Source organism: Anomaloglossus baeobatrachus, chromosome 1 (genome assembly GCF_048569485.1).
Source record: "Anomaloglossus baeobatrachus isolate aAnoBae1 chromosome 1, aAnoBae1.hap1, whole genome shotgun sequence".
NCBI classification, from domain to species: domain Eukaryota; kingdom Metazoa; phylum Chordata; class Amphibia; order Anura; family Aromobatidae; genus Anomaloglossus; species Anomaloglossus baeobatrachus.
Window position 1 is genome coordinate 403,458,861 of NC_134353.1, and position 22,746 is coordinate 403,481,606.

The 22,746-nt window shown below is 46.4% G+C and overlaps 1 protein-coding gene across 2 annotated transcripts in view; it reads right to left on the reverse strand.

Annotated features, from left to right (window-relative positions):
* Window positions 1-22,746, reverse strand: part of DOT1L (DOT1 like histone lysine methyltransferase) — a 214,262-nt gene that overhangs the window by 123,063 nt on the left and 68,453 nt on the right. For both annotated transcript variants that reach the window (XM_075352589.1, XM_075352590.1), the window contains exons 6-7: window positions 7,034-7,128; window positions 2,355-2,417 (exon numbers count right to left, since the gene is read on the reverse strand). In XM_075352589.1, the coding sequence (XP_075208704.1) occupies window positions 2,355-2,417; window positions 7,034-7,128 (158 nt within the window). The remainder of the gene's footprint in view (window positions 1-2,354; window positions 2,418-7,033; window positions 7,129-22,746) is intronic.

Sequence of the window (22,746 nt, forward strand, 5' to 3'; positions counted from 1 at the left end):
CGCTCCGATGCAGACTGGTCAGATGAGTGGCGCTGTTCTCCGGGAACGGCACCTCCCGTTTCAGCCATCTTTGTTCTCCTTCTTCCGAAGGCGTCGAGCATTACTCGTCCTACGTCATACACACTTGCCGGCACGGAGGTCCTGCGCAGGTGCACTTTGATCTGCCCTGCTCAGGGCAGATCAAAATATTGTAGTGTGCCTGCGCAGGACCTCAATACCGGCCTGTGTGCATGACGTAGGACGAGTAATGCATGCCGGCTTCAGAAGGCCCAAGATGGCTGAAAGAGGAGGCGCCGGTCTGGGGAATAGCGTCAGACATTTGACCCGTCTACACCAGAGTGACCGTTAGGTGAGTATTATAAAGTGTTTTTTATGTTCTACACAGCGGTCTGGGCTCTTCTATACAGCATGTTAGAATGTTGTACATAAGAGCCCAGTGGTGATGGCTGCAGCTTATAGGCCCAAATCTGGTGACAGGTTCCCTTTAATAACATGATGTCACAGACCTAATGGAAAACAGAAGAATTTAAAGAGTAGACATGCAAAAGGAGCAATTGTAAGTATACAGTATGATTGCAATATATTAAGAGGATAAAAACTTTGAGAGTGCTACAATAGCAGTTTTGTAGTGCCATTAAAAGGAAACTCAGCAGGTTTTTGAATTGTAACCTGACAAGAGATCCTGATTACAACATTTAGTTTACAACTGTAGGTGCAGCTGTTATGAAAGCCAATTTTTCTCTGCTGTAGGTTTATCAGAGCTCAGAATGTTGAGATGTGTATGATCCAGCCCACACCACTGATTATCATCTGTCTGTGTACAATTACAGAGACATGCTAATCAGTGCTGGGGGTGTGGTTGGACTAAGTAGTCAGTGTACATCAAGCCTGATGTAGCTCTGCGTGCCAAAACTGCTGTCACTCACAGAGGTAGCTCCTCCCACCCAGTGACGTGCAGTGTTCAGTGCGTCCAATTCCGGTTTCCAGATTACAAGTAGCACTGCCAGACCAAAACATAGGAATATAGGAGCCGCAGAGAGAACAGCTACAGGACCAGGGCAGGTAGCAGAAGTATATTATTAGGAAAGTGTTAGAAAGAGTTAGGACAAATGGAAGGGGGTGACATTAGTAGTGAAAATCCTCTAAGGCAGGGCTTAAAATACATGGTGGCCACACAAAATATTGATATTTTGGGCACAATTTGGCCATTTTAACTTACAGGTGTACTCACTTTTGCTACCAGCGGTTTAGACATTAATGGCTGTGTGTTGAGTTATTTAGCGGGCACACCACACCTACTCTGTTATACAAGCCGTACACTGACTACTTTACATTGTATCAAAGTGTCATGTCTTTAGTGTTATACCATGAAAAGGTGTAATAAAATAATTTCCAAAATCTGAGGGCTTTATTCACTTGACCTGCAGTCTTAACATTTATTCAACCTACGTCAATAAATAATAGCTTAGTGTAAACGAACGCATTGACTAAAATTTCGAAATCCCCTGAAAATGTGGGGCAAAAAAAAAAAAAAAAGACTTAAGCGGGCTTTACACGCTACGATTTCGCTACAGCGATCTCGTTGGGGTCATGGATTTTGTGACGCACATCCGGCCGCTATAGCGATCTCGTTGTGTGAGACTCCTAGGAGCGATTTTGAATAGTTGGAAAAACGTCCAAAATCGCTCCTTGGAAAAACGTCCAAAATTGCTCCTCGTTGACATGGGGGTCCATTCTCAAATATCGCTGCTGTCGCATGGGCGAAGTGGATACTCGTCTCTGCGGCAGCACACATCGCTACGTGTGACGCCGCAGGAACGAGGAACCTCTCCTTACCTGCCACACGCCAGCAATGAGGAAGGAAGAAGGTGGGCGGGATGTTCGTCCCGCTCATCTCCACCCCTCCGCTTTGATTGGCCGACCGCTTAGTGACATCGGGGTGACGTCGCTGTGATGCCGAACGTCCTCCCCCTTGAGGGAGGGATTGTTCAGCAGTCACAGTGACGCCGACGACCACGCAAGTGCGTGTGACGCTGCCGTAGCGATAATGTTTGCTGCGGCAGCGATCACCAAATATCGGCATAACGTTAGGGGCGGGTGCTATCACGCTCGCCATCGCTAGCATCGGCTAGCGATGTTGCAGCTTGTAAAGCCCGCTTTAGTTAGGAATGTAATTGGCTTTTAGCAGGAAATTATCAGAAAGTGAACAAGTCATTTTTACACCTTGTCAAAGAATGTATAATGGACATTGGCTTCTCACAGTTTACAGGCTCTGCAGAGTGCTCATAGCTAGAAAATAATCATTCCAGGGGGATGAAGATTATTAAAGTGCTCTGCCTATGCGTATAACTTACTGTGTATTCTGCGTGCTTTTTCCCATACCATTTCATCCATTTCCTGAACTCTTTATCCATTGTCTAGAACCAAGAGTTAGAATAAAAAACAAACAATGAGATGTCAAAAACACTGTGCCTTACAATTCTAAGTTTGTATGATAATTTCTAATGTTTATTAGACTTTATACAAATGTGATTTTAACTTTTTCACTCCCAAACGACTTGCTATTTGCACTTTAGTTTTTTTCTCGCCTTCTTTAAAAGGCCCTTAACTTCTTTATTTTACCATTAAAATAACCAGAAGAAGTCTTGTTTGAGGGTCGTGTTGTAGTTTTAAGTTATATCTTTACCAAACAATACACTGGGAGGGAAAAAAAAATGGAAAAAATTCCAAAGTGGGAGGAAATAGTAAGTAACATGCAATTTTGCACATTTTTTTCACCCATTGGGGGGTGTGAGACAGTGTGGTTAAAATGATTTCTAAACATTATCCTACAAAGTCCGTATGGTTACAGAAATAAATGTGCATGTCTTTTTTTTTTCTTTTTTAAATGGTGGAAGGAAATAAAAAAAAAAAAAAGATTGTGTGAATTTTTTTTGCACCATGTTACACTGATACCACTCCTAGCCACAGTACACATCGGGTTAATAAGCAAACTGCTGTGCTTATTTACCCAATGTGTAGTCCAGCTACGTGTGCAGGCAGCCGACACTGGCAGCCTGAGAGCGGCGGACGCTAGTAACCAAGGTAAATATCGGGTAACCAAGAAAGGGCTTCCCTTGGTTACCCGATAATTACCTTAGTTACATCTTACCACACAGGCTACCAGACGCCGGCTCCCTGCACATTCAGATCGTTGCTCTCTCGCTGTCACACACAGCGATGTGTGCTTCACAGTGGGAGAGCAACGTCAAAAAAATGTACCAGGTGCTGTGTGTAACGATCAGCGATTTCACAGCAGGGGCCAGATCGCTGCTCAGTGTCACACACAGCGAGATCGCTAATGAGGTCACTGCTGCGTCACAAAAACCGTGACTCAGCTTCGATCTCGATAGCGATCTCGCTATATGTCAAGCACCTTTAAGGGTACCTTCACACTTTAGCGATGCAGCAGCGATCCGACCAGCGATCTGACCTGGTCAGGATCGTTGTTGCATCGCTACATGGTCGCTGATGAGCTGTCAAACAGGCAGATCTCACCAGCGACCAGCCCCCAGCCAGACGCTGCGCTTGCACGGAGCCGGCGTCTGGAAGCTGCGGACACTGGTAACTAAGGTAAACATCGGGTATGATTACCCGATGTTTACCTTAGTTACCAGCTCACACCGCTTAACTTAGCGTGTGCAGGGAGCAGGAGCAGGCACTGGCAGCGTGAGAGCTGCAGAGGCTGGTAACGAAGGTAAATATCGGGTAACCACCTTGGTTACCCGATGTTTACCTTAGTTACAGCTTACCGCAGGCTGTCAGACGCCGGCTCCTGCTCCCTGCACATTCAGGATTGTTGCTCTCTCGCTGTCACACACAGCGATGTGTGCTTATCAGCGGGAGAGCAACAATAAAAAAAACGAACCAGGGCTGTGTGTAACGAGCAGCGATCTCACAGCAGGGGCCAGATCGCTGCTCAGTGTCACACACAGCGAGATCGCTAATGAGGTCACAAAAAACGTGACTCAGCAGCGATCTCAGTAGCGATCTCGCTGTGTGTGAAGTACCCCTAAGGGTACCTTCACACTTTAGCGATGCAGCAGCGATCCGACCAGCGATCTGACCTGGTCAGGATCGCTGCTGCATCGCTACATGGTCGCTGGTGAGCTCACAAACAGGCAGATCTCACCAGCGACCAGTGACCAGCCCCCAGCCAGCAGCGACGTGCAAGCGACGCTGCGCTTGCACGGAGCCGGCGTCTGGAAGCTGCGGACACTGGTAACTAAGGTCAACATCGGGCATGGTTACCCGATGTTTACATTAGTTACCAGCGCACACCGCTTAGCTTTGCTCTCCTAGCTACAGTACACATCGGGTTAATTAACCCGATGTGTAATGCAGCTACATGTGCAGAGAGCAGGGAGCCGCGCACACTGCTTAGCGCTGGCTCCTTGCTCTCCTAGCGACAGTACATATCGGGTTAATTAACCCGATGTGTAATGCAGCTACATGTGCAGAGAGCCGGAGCCGGCAGCACAGGCAGCGTGAGAGCTGCGGAGGCTGGTAGCTAAGGTAAATATCGGGTAACCACCTTGGTTACCCGATGTTTATCTTGGTTACAGCTTACCGCAGCTGCCAGATGCCGGCTCCTGCTCCCTGCATTTCGTCGCTCTCTCGCTGTCACACACAGCGATCTGTGTGTCACAGCGGGAGAGCGCCTTTGAAGAAAACGAACCAGGGCTGTGTGTAACGAGCAGCGATCTCGCAGCAGGGGCCAGATCGCTGCTCAGTGTCACACACAGCGAGATCGCTAATGAGGTCACTGCTGCGTCACAAAAAACGTGACTCAGCAGCGATCTCGGCAGCGAGCTCGCTGTGTGTGAAGCACCCCTAAGTCTCTCAAGGCAACAACCTGTGTTTGTTTGATTGCTTTATCTGTATACTGCAATATACAGTGGCGGGGACAGTGCAAGAAAGCAGGATTTATACTTGTGAGTACATATTAACACCATTTACATTGTAGACCCACCTTTTCATCTATTGTATCAGAGACCAAGGTTCTATTTATTTTTCCTATTCACGGGGGCTATATAAAATAGACCTGGCTTTTTGTACACACCGCAGCAGCCGCTTTGTTATGCATTGAATGTCCATGCCTATGCAGCAGCCTTTGTGTTTTTACCTATTATCAGTCTATCATACTGTCTTAACATCTTTAAATAAAATATTTATTTAGCACAACATATTCCTTTTGGATTTTTTATCCCTATCTTTTGATATCACTAGTGCATAGAATTATTTTCCTGTATAATATGGGGAAAAAATATAATTATTACAGTATATACTGCAAATTGCAAGCTCCTATAAAGCTCAGCCTGTAGCTTGATGGCAGCCATAAGACCATCAGCAGGCACCCACCTGGTATGGAAACCCATCGGTACCCCGCAATCTCATTACAGGGGGCTGAGAAACGCTACACATGAGAGTTCCATTTAAATAATGTGGTAAGGGATTGAGAGATGGTTAACAGCAGTGATCGACGCTCAGCCCTGTCCACTGTGGAAGTGACAGATGCCGGCTAGGTTACATAGCCAGCATCTACCACGTTAGGAGCTCAGCTCCTGTGAACTCTCCAAGCATGGATGTACAATTACACCCATATGGGCCTCTGGGTTAAGAATAACCTCTCCAAGTCAGCATCTGTTTTATGTTAAATAACACTGTAAAGCCCCATAAACGTTTTTCTAAATATACCTCATCCAATAATTCAATATACAATCACCATGGCAAGAGTGTGAGAAGCACAAAATATTCCAAGTTATCGTTGGGGCTTTGACTAAAGGACCGCTGTACTTCATGTCAAAGAATCACTCTGCCGTTTGTATTTCATTTCACTGCCGGAATGGAATCATTACTTGTATATTCCCTGCTTGTAGTAATATACTTACCAGCTGCCGCCTTCTGCTGGTTTTGGCACAGCTCTGGTCCTCTTCTGCTAGTTTTGACCTGCCACATCGCTAGTGTTTACTGGGCAAGCTGGAGGTCAAGTCTTAAATTTAAAGGGGTGGTTCACTACTCTGCAGTAGTCACCACATCCCAGTAAAACTGATAGGGGAAGGCTTTTTCTAAATACCTTGCGTTGCCAATACAGCCTCTGAGTGGCGCGGTCACAATCCGCTTGTCCCAAATGTGTGACCACCCCCGGGCTCCGTGACCTCTGGGATCCGGTAAGGTCACATCAACTTCCAGTTGACCTGACATCACTGCGGCTGTCGGCAGCATTTCAACGCTCATCACAGCCCAGCATCTCGCATGCGCTCTCCTTCACTTCAGAGTGCCACAAGCAGGAGAGATGCTGGGCTGCGACACTGGGCTGTGATCCACCCACAGCCCAGTCACTCAGGAAGGCGTGACATCACTGGATCCCAGAGGAAGGGGGGGTGGGTCACTCGATGGAGAAGAGCAGACTGCAATAGGACTGCTCAGAGGCTGAATTGGCCACACAAAGTATTTAGAAAAAGCCTCTCATCAGTTTTACAGACATGTGGTCACTACTGCAGAGAAGTGAACCATCTTTTTAAGTCTATGAGAGCTAGAACAAGGCTTTAATAGATTTACATTGAGAACTTGTGAAACGGAAACTGTGGGCCACAATGGCTGAACTGGACTGAAGTGGCATCGGGAAGCGCAGAAGATGGCAGCTGGTAAGTATATTACTAGGGGCAAGGAGCGGACATTAGTGATGTCACTCCAGCGGTAAAATGAACAAAACAACACTGTGGAGTGGTGCATTAATAGAGCAGTTATTGGTATTTGTGAAAACATGATATATACACCTACATACATTGTAAACACCAATATCTGTCAGATAGATATAATCTGTTAATATAGTTTTGCTACTTTTCATTTGAATGGCTTGCATGTTACACTGCATATCAGTAGTGGACCCTAGCAGGTGCTCTTCCAGAATAGGACATTCGTATGCCTTAATGGAGTGTACGGATGGAGATCATGGCAAATATTGCACTTTATTTGCTCAGTGAACGCTTACCTCAGCATACTTGGCGGGGATGTCAGCCTTCTCCACTCCATAATGGTGTTTACAGCCTGTAGCTGCAGCCACTTGTAAAACAACCTGCCCGACACCTGAAAATGATGACATACACTGCTCATAATAAGTTAAGGATATTTGGCTTTTGGGTGAAATTTATAAAAAAACTCCACAGTGATAGTTTATCACGAATATAGGGCATTTAAGAAGCAGCATGCAATGGTGATTTCCTCATTAACAATTTATTGAAACAAAAACAACAGTGGTGGGTGTCTCCCCAAAAAATGTCAATGTATTAATAACTTGTCATGTGGCCTTGAGCATCAATTACAGCTTCACAATGACGTCTCCAGCTATTCACAAGTGGAGTTATGGTCTGCTGAGACATGGCATCCCACTCTTCTTGAAGGGTGGCCCTCAGGTCATTGAGGTTCTGGGGTACAGAGTTACAAAACTCTACACGACAACTCGACTAATCCCATAAGTTTTCTATGGGATTCAGGACCAGAAAAAGTGGAGGCCACTCCTTTTGAGGAATACCAGCCTACAGTAGCCGTTCTTCAATGATGGGACCTCGATGAACTGGAGCATTGTCCATGAAGATGAAATTAGGCTTGTGTTGTTCATGCAGAGGCACAATGACTGGATTAATAATGTTATTCAAGTAGTAGGGTCTTGTCACTGTACCATTCACAAAGTGTAGGGCAGTTCTTGTACCGTTTACAATGTCTATGGCAGTTCTGTATTGACCAGACACCCACGTCCACACTAACACCACCACCACACCACCACCAAAGGTTCGTCGAGTGACAACGGTGGCTGATCATAGCGCTATCCTTGACGTCTCCAACATAGTTGGCGGCCATCATTTCTACGCCGGCACAGTCCTAGCCATTGACTGTGCTGCTGCATATTGATCTCTCGATGAGCTTCAATAAAACTGCTCCGATGATGGCGCATGCGCAGAATGAGATCTTTGTTCTATGACTAGCAGAGATATCAATCTGGGCATGCACAGACACAGATGCCATTTTCTCCGAAGACTGCCAGAAAATCCATATGCGCATGCGCCATTACCAGTGCCATTTTATTGAAGCCCATAGAGAGATCAAGCTCCATATGTTGCTATTACAGCACCAGAGCGGGATTTACGTAAGGAAGACAAACAGCAGAGAGGCCATTACCGAGCCGAAAAACCTATACACAGTCCCACCCCGATGCACGGAGATCAAAACTTATAATGAAGATTTATAGAAACCAGGCTACAGATTGTCAGGGAAAGTATGTATTAATTCAGTACAGCAGCACCATTATGGCTATACCTCTAGTTAATATGTAGAACCCTGATGACAGGTTCTCTTTTAAAGAGAATGAATATTCACTGCACCCCATGACCATAATCCCAGGCCAGTGAATATTCTGGCATAGTAAATGTGGTGCCACTATTTAAAAATGGGACAAAAATATGAGCCTGGTATTTATAGGACAGTAAGTTTAACCTATACTGTAGGTAAAATCCTTGAAGGTTTCTTAAGAGGTACCATCTTGGAGGATCTCAAGATAAATACGTCAGGAATAACAAACCTAATGCAAGTCAATGGGTAACCCAAGAAAAATGTTTGGGTTTCTCATTGACTTGCATTAGGTTTGCTATTTGTGACGAATACGGGAATAGTACTAGGTATTCGGTACAAATAACCCAAAACCCGGAAATTTAGTACTGGTGCATCACAATTAATGAGGGATCAGTCCTGTCAAACTAATCTAATCAGCTGAGTAGGTATGTTCAAGATTGGACATGGCAGAGGATGTTGTCTATGTGGACCTTTTAAAGACATTCGATATGGTGTCACACAAAAAGTTGATACATAAAAATGATAATGTGACCATTTGAAAATGTGTACTTGAGTTAAGAACTGGGTCACAGTTCACAGGAGGGTCAGTATTAATCCCTCTTCTATTTAACATTTTTATTAATTATCTAATAGCGGGGCATACAGTAGAACTTCAATATTTGCAGGTAATAAACTCTTCAGGTTAATCAACACAGTGGATAAACTAATATTACAGAAGAACTTAAGCTGGATGCTTCAGCTGAGAAATAAACATTGAAGTTTAAAGGCCCAGTCACACTAAACAACTTACCAGCGATCACAACGATACAACCTGATAGGGATCGCTGGTAAGTTGCTAGGAGGTCGCTGGTGAGATGTCACACTAAGAGACGCTCCAGCGATCCCACCAGCAACCTGACCTGGCAGGGATCGCTGGAGCGTCGTGGAAGCATGCTGCGCTTGGTAACTAAGGTAAATATCGGGTAACCAACCCGATATTTACCTTTGTTACCAGCGCACACCGCTTAGCGCTGGCTCCCTGCACACCTAGCCACAGTACACATGGGGTTAATTACCCGATGTGTACTGCAGCTACATGTGCAGAGAGCAGGGAGCCTCGCACACTGCTTAGCGCTGCCTCCCTGCTCTCCTAGCTACAGTACACATAGGGTTAATTACCCGATGCGTACTGCAGCTACATGTGCACAGAGCAGGAGCCGGCGCTGGCAGCGTGAGAGCGGCGGACGCTGGTAACGAAGGTAAATATCGGGTAACCAAGGTAAGGACTTCTTGGTTACCCGATGTTTACCGTGGTTACCAGCCTCCGCAGAAACCGGCTCCTGCTCACTGCACATTCAGTTGTTGCTCTGTCGCTGTCACACACAGCGATCTGTGCTTCACAGCGGGAGAGCAACAACTAAAAAATGGCCCAGGACATTCAGCAACAACCAACGACCTCACAGCAGGGGCCAGGTTGTTGCTGGATGTCACACACAGCAACATCGCTAACAAGTTGTGCATCAGCAGCGATGTTGCTTAGTGTGACGGTACCTTTACCCCTTAGCGATTTTCCGTTTTTTTTACTCCCCTTCTTCCGCAAGCACTAACTTTAATTTTACCGTCCATTTTGAGATATGAAGGCTGCTTTGTTGCGGGACGAGTTGTTTGAAAGAAATCATTAGTTTTACCATACAGTGTAAAATGGGGGAAAAATTTCAAGTGCGGTGAAATTGCAAAAAAAAAAAGAAATTGCAAAATTGTTTTTTGGATATTTTATTCACAGTGTTCACTATATGGTAAAACTGACGTGTCCATATGCTGCCTCACAGCGGTACCAGTTCGTAGATGGCTAACATGAGTACATTTCTCTAAGGGGTTAAAAAAAAATTTCAGACGTTTATCTAAAAAAAAAATTGCGCTTTTTACGCCATTTTCCGAGACCTGCAGAGTTCTTATTTTTCGCTATCTAAGGCTCAGTGACTGCTTATTTTTTGTGTCTGAAGCTGACATTTTTAATGGTACCATTTTTGTGCAGATGCTACGTTTTGATCGCCCGCTATTGCATTTTTTAAACATTTTGTGGCAACCAAAAAAAAAAAACCTTAATTTTTGCGTCTGGATTTTCTTTTTCTTGCCACACCATGTACTGATCAGATTAATTGATTTTATATTTTGATAAAATCGGGCAATACCAAATATGGGGTTTTTTTTTTTTTTTTTTCAATGAGATGAATAGGGTGGGGGGGGTGTGTGATTTGAACTTTTAGGCTTTTTTTATTTTTTTCCATATTTTAAAAACATTGTTTTACTAGTCCTCTAGTCCTAGGGGACCATCACTGCACAGCTCTGATCAGCAGAAATGCTTCTTTCCTGTGAGTGCCAACGCACTGTCAGGTCTGACAGGAAATACATCATGATAGCAACAGGGGTCTTCACATGACCGTCACTATGATGGTAACAATCAACTCCCCGCCGCAGCCATTTAAACTGCGCTGTCACATTTTGACAGCACGATCTACGGTGTTAAAAGGCACAGGTGGATCGCAGATGTTCAAGTCAGCAGACATGTGCGGGGATCACTGCCGGCTTACCGCAGCAGCTGGCAGTGATTACCCAGACATGACCAAGGACGTACCGGTACGCAAGACTTGTAACAATTTTTGAATTTTTAGAGTCTGTTAAATCTTTTTTGACTCAATTGGCTTGAAGAGAACACGTTGCTTAATTATTCTGCATATCTTGATAAATGGTGCTGACATCCTTATTGCACACCCTCCCTCATTACACAAAAGCACATCTCCTGATATGCTCCATTCAATAAGCCATGGGTGCACAACATTTTTTTAGTCCAAGGGCTGCATTGCCATACTGAACACATCCCGAGGACTGCTAAATTTTTTAGAGGGATACTTACATGAATACATGACCAGAACCACCATCAGTACATTAATACTTCACCAGAAGCAGGTTTTGCTTCACAAAATAAGTGTGACGTGCGTTTTTGGAGCAGAAACTGTTTTGAGGATTTTGTTTTTTTTTTTTTTTAAATCAGATCTTTTTTTATTAAATCATTAGGGATCAATACAGAGAGTATTTCACTTTTCATATAACTGATAACAATAAACAGATAAACACATATGATTTATAAATCAGGTTCTTTCTCTGCATGTATGTAAATATAATAATAGAGTTCTCAAATCATAATTATATTATATAACTTGAGCCTACAAACCTCGTGGCTCTACAAATAAACAAAACTTAAATTATGCAATAATGCCTCAGACTAACAGGAACACCTCCTCCATCAGCCGTGTCGCTCCACATCATATTGCTATACTCTCCCGCCCCTCCCTCTCCGTGCAGTCATCCATGAAACCGTTCCAGTCCTCTCTCACCTCTTCATTCAAAGTCCATTTCGCCACAGAAAAAACTAGTTCTAATTCCCTTCCTCACACATGCCATCACTGCAGGCACAACAGTAACCGGTCCAGCATTGCATCCCGAACCAGTGCACTAGAGGGTAGGCCCGGCAACTCCATCCATGGCCGCCAAATGTTGTAAAACTTTTTCAATGTTTTTCTTTTTAAATAAACTCCCCTTTCCAATCTTATGACGTTATTTAATTTGTTTTTGAGCTCTGGTAATGTTGGTGGTAGAGGGTCTAACCAGTGATATGCAAGTAGCTTTCTTGCTTGGTACAAGATACGTGCTATTCCCAGGGCTGTTGGAGAATCCGGATCCACTTCTCCTTCCCATAGGCTCAACAGGCACAGGCGGGGCGACGGTTGTATTGTGATATGATATATTTGACCTATAAGTCCCAGGGTTTGGTTCCAGAAATCACCAATGTGTCCACACTCCCACATAACATGCATCAAATGGGCATCATCCTGTCCACACCTAACACACTGTGTGTTTGGTCTGAGTCCCATCTTAAATAGTAGACTGGGAGTTTTATATACCCTGTGGATGAGATATATTTGAGACAGCTTTTGGCACTCCGATACCGCCAGTTTAGGAACTTGTTCCAATATATCAGACCACTGGCCTTCCGTCAGGGGACCGACGTCTCGTTCCCATTTGCTTTTAACAAGCAATGGATGTGTTTCCAGATGGGCAGGTAGTAATTTTTTATATAGTTCCGAAATAAGACCCTTAGAGGACTCAGATGTAAGCAGCCTATGTAATGTTTGATTATGTGTCACTGTGACCGGGTTTGTCCTCCCCTGTCTTTCCAGTGCGTGCCTCAGCTGCAAATACTGATAAAAGAAGACATGCGGAAGGTGAAACTCCGCTCTCAATTGTTCAAAGCTTTTAAGAGTATTATTTTGTAGTACTTGTGACACTAAATGGATCCCTTTATCCTCCCACCCTCTGAACCCTACTAATTTTTTAATTTCTGGCAAGTCGGGGTTCTGCCACAGTGGCCAGAGCTCTGTAGGTCCGCTTATCCCCAAAAGAGACTTACCCCTGTCCCACACCCGGAATATCATAGCCAGTGTGGGATATCGTGCCCCATTTATCTGTCTTTGTCCCACATCCAACCGGCAACCTGGGTACTTCCATACTGATCCCTCTCTCACTATATCACCACTGGTATCATACCCTCCTTCTTTGCCCCAACCCCTCAGATGTTGCATCTGGGAGGCTATATAGTATATATATGGGTTTGGTACCGCCAGTCCTCCCTCCTCCTTTCCCCGCTGTAGCACTTCCAGTCGAATCCTAGCTTGCTTTTTCTTCCAAATAAGTTCCCGGAATATTGTATTAATTTTTACAAAAAATTCCCTACATATCCACACTGGAGAATTATGTATAAGGTATAGTAATTGTGGCATCATTACCATTTTAATTAAATTGGATCTGCCGACATTTGATAGCGGCAAACGGCACCAGGTATGCACTTTTGCTCTGAATCGCTGTAACAGGGGTTCCAGATTTAGGGCCTGGAAATCCTTCGGGATTGGGCTGACAATTACTCCCAGATATTTAAACTCCCGGACCACAGGAACTGGAATCTGTAAGTCCGAAAAGTCCCCCGGAAGGGGGTCCAACGGCATTAAAGCCGACTTGGACCAGTTGATTCGTAGACCAGACCTCTGTCCAAATTCCCGAATGATATTCATTGCCGGCAAAATCGAGGAACGTACCCTGTCTAAATATAAGAGTAGATCGTCTGCGTATAATGATATCTTTTGTTCCACGGCTCCACACCGAAATCCCTCTACCTCCCTGGATTTCCGTATTGCCACTGCCAACGGCTCCACTGCAGTTGCGAATAGCAAGGGTGAAAGCGGGCACCCCTGTCTAGTACCTCTTCCAAGAGGAAAAGACTCGGAGACCCTGCCATTAACCCTAACCTTTGCCACCGGTGAGTCATATAGCAGTTTTACCCAATTTATGAATCTATGTCCAAAGCCCATTTTCTGAAGTACAGCCCACATATATTCCCATTCAAGGTTATCGAACGCCTTAGCGGCGTCTAATGACAAAATTGCCCTTTCCCCCGGTACCTCAGAACTATGTTGAATTCCCAAATATAATTTCCTGAGATTCATAGATGTGGCTCTGCATGGAATGAAGCCCGTCTGATCACTCTGCACTATAGATGAGATGACTCGGGACATCCTATTGGCGAGCACCTTGGCCAGCAATTTAATGTCTGTTTGTAGGAGAGAGATTGGGCGATACGAATCCGGGATCTCTGGATCTTTTCCAGGTTTTAATATTAAGACTATTAAGGCTTCCCTCATAGAGGGCGGGAGGACCCTCTGCCTTTCAGCCTCTTCAAATACCTTAAGTAGTTTGGGTAGCAGTAAGGGTGCATATGCTTTATAAAACTCTCCAGGCAGGCCATCCGTTCCCGGAGCTTTTTCATTTTGTGTCTGGCCAAGCGCTTCCTCCAGTTCTTCCAATGAGATGTCCCGGTCCAGCAATTCCCTGTTTACATCACTCAGTGAAGGAAGAGAGAGAGCATCCAAATACTGCTCAATCTCAGTCTCCGTGAAGTCACAGTCTGATGTGTATAGCCGCATATAATAGCTCTTTATTTCTCTTATTATATCCTCGCTTTCTGTTACAAAGTCACCTGATTCCGTCTTTAACCTATTTATATAAGAAGATCCTTCCTGTGCTCTAATGACTGTGGCCAGTAGGTGCCCCACGCCCTCCCCCGCCATAAAATAATTTTGTTTAAGGAAATAGCGTTTATTTTCTGCCACCGACATGAGATTTTCTTTGAGTGACATCTGTGCCTTCTCTAGAGTGTTTTTAGTTTCTACTGTTGGGTTGAGCACCACCGCAGCCTCCGCATCAGATACCTCCTGAATCAGACTCTGGGTGTAACATTTGGTTTGATTTTTGCGTATGCATATTTCTCTAATATATATGCCCCTTACCACAGCTTTCATAGAGTCCCAAACTATGTGTGGCGGTGCAGAGCACTCATTAACATGGAAGTATTCTAGAATGTTATCATGTAAAGATCCCCCAATAAGCTGGATCCAGAAGGGATTAAGTTTCCAGATAGGCCTGGGCAGAGTGACGGGGTTTCCCCATGCAAGCGTAACATGTAATGGTGAGTGATCAGATACGCTTCTAGGTAGGTAGGCCACCTTTTGTGTATATGAGGCCATAAGTGCGTTTCCAATAGCCAGGTCTATCCGTGACATGGTGTGGTGGGAGCTAGAGTAACAGGAGAATTGTTTGGTTGTGGGGTGTTGGGCACGCCAAAGATCTACAAAACCCAGCTCCGTTAGCATTCTAGCAAATGAAGTCGGGGTGGCGTTCTCCGATATGTTTCCCGAGTGTAATTTATCTAGATAGGGATGTAAGTAATTATTAAAATCCCCTATCAAAAGCGTCGGCACAGATGGAAGGGAATCTAAAATAGACAATATCCTTTTTACCGGTTCGACTGAATATGGTGGAGGGATATATATCGCAACCAGAATAAATTGTATACCATACAGCGTGCAAAGCAAACATACAAATCTGCCCCCCGGGTCAATCACTGATTTGGTACATGAGAACGGGATGGATTTGTGCACCAACACACTCACACCCCGTGCATGGGTCGAGTATGTGGAATGATATTCATGCGCGATCCATCCCTTCCTCAGCCAATGAACATTATCCCTGACCATGTGGGTCTCGGAGAGACATAAAATCAGGGCTGTGGAGTCGGTAAGCCAAACCTTCGACTCCGACTCCGACTCCGACTCCTCAAATTCTCTTGCACCGACTCCGACTCCGGCTCCGACTCCGGCTCCGAATCCGACTCCTACATATATTGCTTATAGTTAGGTGAAAAATTTATTGTAGTACATGAATATGTGTATGTGAACATCAGATATTTAATAATTTTTATGATACAATAATCAAGATATTTGGATAGAACATAAAATATATTTATTGGACACAACTTTAGAACACAAAAAACTGTAATAAATTGTAAATATGTAATACACTATGTAATATACAGTAGATTACATATATATCTTGTGTGTGTATATACACTGTGTATATATATATATATATATATATATTACATATTTACAATTTATTAGTTTTTTGTGTTCTAAAGTTGTATTCCAATAAATATTTTATGTTCTATCCAAATATCTTGATTATTGTATCATAAAAACAATTAAATGTCTGATGTTCACATTGTACTACAATAAATTTTTCACTTAAATATAAGCATTATACTAAATGTTATTATTTAGTAAAATATTCAGCACATTCTGCATTGCACTCCTGTCCCCAATTTATTATATATTTTAGGAGTCGGAGTCGGTGCATTTTATACCGACTCCGACTCCGACTCCACCAAAATGAGCTCCGACTCCGACTCCGACTCCACGACTCCGACTCCACAGCCCTGCATAAAATAGCCGGTAAAAGTTTCTGTAGGTGAGTAAATATAGCACATCTTTTGTTCGCATCTCCGAGCCCTCTAACATTCCACGCTACAATATTTAAAGATGTCGCCATAAGCGTAGACTAAGATATGATCCGGACGGATACTTCATACCTGGAGGAGAGAGGCGTTCTCCACCGATTCTCAAAAACATTAGGTTGAGCGACACGACTGAGGCACACCACACTTCCCAAACAGATTGCATCATACAACAATAAACAAGAAAAACAAGGAGAGAGATAGGGCTCCGCACACCAGTGCGCAGTGCCCCTGCCCTCAAAATCAAGTGTATCTTACACATTTCTCCCAAATAGAGAGAATCAGGGCTAAAAACACGCCCCAAGTCAATGCAGGGAGGGGGTCCACAACTCGCTAGTGCAGCGGGTGTCCACAATGAACCGGCCGTCTCCCAACCTGGATCCTAGATGAATTTAACTGTAATGAGCTCACCAGCATAGCGTCCCAAACAAAAACAACGCCTGGCGGCAGAAAGGGAAATCTCAGGTATTCTTCCTCCTCAGGGATCTCTCATTGATATCCAGCCAAGACAATGCCGCCCCAGCCGTATCAAAAAAATGAGTCTCTCCGTTCGCAGCAATCCGCAGCTTAGCAGGGTACATCATGGAGTATGGCACTTGCAGGTTGCGCAGTCGTTTTTTGATCTCAATAAATTGCGCTCTTTTACGTTGCACTTCCATGGAGAAATCAGGAAATATTGATATCTTCCTCCCATCAATTGCAAGTTCTTTGATATCTCTGGCTCTGCGCAGGATAGTGTCCCTATCTTTATAGTGCAGTAGTTTAATCAGAATAGGACGTGGGGGTGCTCCCGGCTGTGGGGCACGCGCAGGGACCCTGTGCGCCCTTTCAATGGTGAAGAAAGGGGACAGTATGTCTTTTCCCATGGTGTCTTTAAGCCATTTTTCAAAGAAATTCAGTGGGTCATTGCCCTCCATCCTCTCTGGGACCCCCACCAGTCGCAAATTACTTCTGCGGGAGCGATTTTCCAAATCATCCACCTTGTTTAGCAGTGTGGAGATATTTTGCGTGGCCTTTCCCAGCTCTCGTGACATTGGGGGCAATTTATCCTCTGTTGTACTCACTCTTTCCTCCAACTCCCCCATTCTGACAGTCACCCCTTGCAGCTCACGTTTAATACAGGCCATATCTGAGGTGACAGTTCCCATCTGGCTGCTTAGAGTGGCCAATGTGGTATTGCAAGAGTTAATTGCTGCCAGAATGTCTCTCAGTATGGCCTCAGTGAAAACAGGTGTTGTTTGCTCCACATCTCCCCCTCCTCCCTCTGCCAGCACAGGCCTGTGTGTCTGCATACCTTGTGCTGCTGAACATGCAGGGCCCAGGGTACTCACAGTCTCACTGTCGGGTATGTTTTCTCCCTGCTCCAGGGCCCGTTCAGCGCTGCCATCGGGTGCCTCGTTGCAGGTAGGCTCTGTGCCAGGGGCCACTCTGGCAAACCGCTCCAACCTGCTTGCTACTCCCACTGCTCCAGCTCGGGATGGTGTGGATGCCGGCGGCGCCATATTGGATTCTTCAGAGGCACGCTCCTGCGCGTCTGTCCCTTTTATTGCTACTGCGGGTCGGCATATCCTGGCTGTGCTCGCTTCCCTGGGTGTTATAAGTTGTGTTGCAGCCCTCCAGGGTCGGTAGTGCCTGTCAGCAAGGCCGGTGTGCAGGATAATTCAGGATCCAGGCAGGAGCTCACCCACGCTGCTTCCTCTCTACATGAGGTCCAGGCCACCTTTTTGAGGATTTTTAAAGTTTTAACATAGCCATGAAGCATGTTTTGTATTGCTACATGTGTAAAAGATCGGAGCCACCTTTAGGATATAGTATCATAGTTTTTAAAGGGAATCTGTCACCAGGTTTTTAACACCTAATCTGAGAGCAGCATAAAGTAGAGGCAGAGATCCGGTTTCCAGCAATGTGTTACTTAATGAGCTGCTTAGTTTAGTTTTGATAATTTACTAATGATTTTAGTATTAGAGGCATGCTGCCAGGTAGTCCAGCATATTCATGAGCCCTGTATAATTTCTAGATCTGCAGCAGAGAAAACATTGATTTTATCAAAATGACAACAAGCAGCTCAGTAAGTGACACATCGCTGTAGTCAGTCTCTGTTTCTACATTATACTGCTCTTAGATGAAATTGCAAAAACCTGGTGAAAATTAAAAATGTGAAGAATGTAAAAATGTTCACTTTTTTTGCCAAATTTCCAATATTTTCATAAACGCAAGCATCGACCAAAATTTACCACTAACCTGAAGATCAAAATGTAAAAAAAAAAGGGAATTTTGTTTACTTACCGTAAATTCCTTTTCTTCTAGCTCCTATTGGGAGACCCAGACAATTGGGTGTATAGCTTCTGCCTCTGGAGGCCACACAAAGTATTACACTTTTAAAAAAGTGTAACCCCTCCCCTCTGCCTATACACCCTCCCGTGGACCACGGGCTCCTCAGTTTTGGTGCAAAAGCAGGAAGGAGGAAACTTATAAATTGGTCTAGGGTAAATTCAATCCGAAGGATGTTCGGAGAACTGAAGACCATAACCCAAAAGAACAGCCAGCCCAAAGGGCACAGGGGCGGGTGCTGGGTCTCCCAATAGGAGCTAGAAGAAAAGGAATTTACGGTAAGTAAACAAAATTCCCTTTTTCTTTGTCGCTCCATTGGGAGACCCAGACAATTGGGACGTCCAAGAGCAGTCCCTGGGTGGGTAAAAGAATACCTCAATAAAAAAGAGCCGAAAACGGCCCCCTCTTACAGGTGGGCAACCGCCGCCTGAAGGACTCGCCTACCTAGACTGGCGTCTGCCGAAGCATAGGTATGCACTTGATATTGTTTCGTGAAAGTGTGCAGACTAGACCACGTAGCTGCCTGACACACCTGCTGAGCCGTCGCCCGGTGCCGCAATGCCCAGGACGCACCTACGGCTCTGGTAGAATGGGCTTTCAGCCCTGAAGGGAGCGGAAGCCCAAAAGAACGGTAGGCCTCGAGAATCGGTTCCTTGATCCACCGAGCCAAGGTTGACTTAGAGGCCTGAGAGCCCTTACGCTGGCCAGCGACAAGGACAAAGAGCGCATCTGAACGGCGCAGGGGCGCCGTGCGAGACACGTAGAACCGGAGTGCTCTCACTAAATCCAAAGAGTGCAAATCCTTTTCCCACTGGTGAATTGGATTAGGGCAAAAGGAAGGCAAGGAGATATCCTGATTTAGATGAAAAGGGGATACCACCTTAGGGAGAAATTCCGGGACAGGACGCAGAACCACTTTATCCTGGTGAAAAACCAGGAAGGGGGCTTTGCATGACAGCGCTGCCAGCTCCGACACTCTCCGAAGTGATGTGACTGCCACCAGGAAGGCCACCTTCTGCGAAAGACGTGAGAAAGAGACATCCCGCAGCGGCTCAAAAGGTGGTTTTTGAAGAGCCGTCAGGACCCTGTTAAGATCCCAGGGTTCCAACGGACGTTTGTAAGGTGGGACCGGCTCGCGTCCGTGGTGACCATGGCCCAGGTTGGGGGTAGGAAGGATTTTCCCCGAGACAGAGATGTGGGTAGGAGCCACCACTGAAGTGATGTTTTGGTTGCAAGGGAAAGAGAGATGTTCTTGTCGAGGGAAGCCGCACTCTTGTCCCATTTGCGAAGAATGTCCCATTGGAGTGGCCGTAGATGGAATTGCGCAAACGGCACTGCCTCCATAGCTGCAACCATCTTCCCCAGGAAGTGCATGAGGCGCCTTAAGGGGTGTGACTGACTCCGAAGAAGTGATTGCACCCCCGCCTGCAGAGAAAGCTGTTTGTCCCGCGGTAGCTTGACTAACGCTGGCTGGGTATGAAACTCCATCCCGAGGTAAGTCAGTGATTGGGTCGGTGTCAACTTGGATTTCGGAAAATTGATGATCCACCCGAACTGCTGGAGAGTCGCCAGAGCGACGGTAAGGCTTTGTTGACACGCCACCCGAGAAGGGGCCCTGACTAGGAGATCGTCTAAGTAGGGGATCACCGAGTGGCCCTGAGAGTGCAGGACCGCCACGACGGATGCCATGACTTTGGTGAAAACCCGTGGGGCTGTCGCCAGGCCGAAAGGTAATGCCACGAACTGGAGGTGTTCGTCTCCGATGGCGAAACGCAGGAAACGTTGATGTTCGGGTGCGATCGGCACATGGAGATAAGCATCCTTGATGTCGATCGATGCTAGAAAGTCTCCTTGTGACATCGAGGCGATGACCGAGCGGAGAGATTCCATCCGAAACCGTCTGGTTCTCACATGTCTGTTGAGTAGCTTGAGGTCCAGAACGGGACGGAATGACCCGTCCTTTTTTGGCACCAGGAACAAGTTGGAGTAAAATCCGCGACCACGTTCCTGAAGGGGAACGGGAATCACAACTCCTTCGATCGTTAGAGTGGCCAGTGCCTGAAAAAGAGCGTCGGCCTGTGCGGGGGGCGGAGAGGTTCTGAAGAAACGAGCCGTAGGTCGGGAGCTGAACTCTATCCTGTAACCATGAGACAGAATGTCTCTCACCCATTGGTCTTGAACATGTGGCCACCAGGCGTCGCCAAAGCGGGAGAACCTGCCACCGACCGAGGATGTGGCTAGGGGAGGCCGAGAGTCATGAGGAGGCCGTCTTGGAGGCAGTGCCTCCTGCGGCCTTTTGGGGGCGTGACTTGGACCGCCACGCATAGGAGTTCCTCTGGCCTTTCTCCGGCCTGTTGGACGAAGAGAATTGGTGCTTGGCGGAGGGACGAAAGGACCGAAACCTCGATTGGATTTTTCTCTGCTGAGGTCTCTTAGGTTTGGACTGGGGTAAGGAGGAGTCCTTTCCCTTGGATTCCTTAATAATCTCATCCAATCGTTCGCCAAATAAACGGTCGCCAGAAAAAGGCAAACCAGTTAAGAACCTTTTGGAAGCAGAGTCTGCTTTCCATTCGCGCAGCTACATGGCCCTGCAGACTGCCACGGAGTTAGCAGATGCTATAGCCGTACGGCTAGTGGAGTCCAGGACGGCGTTCATGGCGTAGGACGAAAAGGCTGATGCCTGAGAGGTCAAAGAAGAAACATGCGGAGCAGAATTCCGTGTGACAGCATTAATCTCAGTCAAACAAGCAGAGATTGCTTGGAGAGCCCACACAGCCGCAAAGGCCGGGGCGAAAGATGCGCCCGTGGCCTCATAAATAGACTTCACCAAGAGCTCTGTCTGTCAGTGGCATCCTTCAGGGATAAGCCATCGGCAACAGACACAACGGACCTAGCAGCCAATCTGGAGACTGGAGGATCCACCTTGGAAGAGTGAGCCCAACCCTTAACGACTTCAGATGGAAAGGGATAACGCGTGTCAGTGTGCAGTTTAGCAAAGCGCTTGTCCGGGACCGCTCTGGGCTTCTGGACAGCATCCCTGAAGTTAGAGTGATCAAAAAACGTATTGCGCGTACGTTTGGGGAACCGAAATTGGTGTTTCTCCTGCTGAGAAGCCAACTCTTCTACAGGAGGAGGCGGGGGTGAGAGATCCAACACCTGGTTGATGGACGAGATAAGATCATTTACTAAGGCGTCCCCCTCAGGTGTATCAAGGTTAAGGGCGAAGTCAGGGTCAGAGCCCTGAGCTCCCACGTCCGCCTAGTCTTCCTGAGAGTCCTCAGGCTGGGATCCCGAGCAGCGTGAGGAGGCCGGAGAAGAATCCCAGCGAGGCCGCTTAGCCGGTCTGGGACTGCGGTCCGGGCAGGAGTCCTCCGCCGGAGACCTAGGGGCTAACCTGGGAGCGCGCTGCGGCGCGGACCGAGAGGGGCCTGGAGGAGACAAGCTAACAAGGGCCGGGGCCTGTGAAGGGCCCGGTCTGGACTGCAATGCCTCAAGGAGCTTAGATGACCATTTGTCCATAGACTGTGCAATGGATTGAGAAAGTGACAGAGAGTTTCTCAGCGAAAGAGGCCAACACCGGTGACTCTGTCCCTGCAGCCTGCTCAGGGGGAGCAGGGGGATCTACATGAGCCGAGGGGCCCACAAGTGCCCGAGGCTCCGGCTGAGCAAGCGAGGCAGGAGTCGAGTATTGCTCACAGTGAGGGTAGGTGGATCCCGCAGGCAACATAGCCCCACAAGAGGTACAGGCCACAAAAAAACCCTTTGCCTTAGTAGCTTTGCTCCTTGTGGACGACATGCTGTTGTCTCCTAGGAGAGTGACCACTGAGGGTATATGGGAAGAGGGTATACAGCCTGACCGTACAGATACATACATATACATATACATATATACATATATATATATATATATATATCTATTCCGGCACCCTAGGGGAACCAGCACCGGGTGACCGGTGTGGCTTACCGACCACTAACGAGCGGAGTGTGTCCTCCAGATTCCCTTTCGTGGATCCCCCGGAGCTGCAGAGCTGTGTCACTGAGAAGCATCCACCGGCAGAATGCCAAAAAATGGCCGCCGGAGCTCTCAG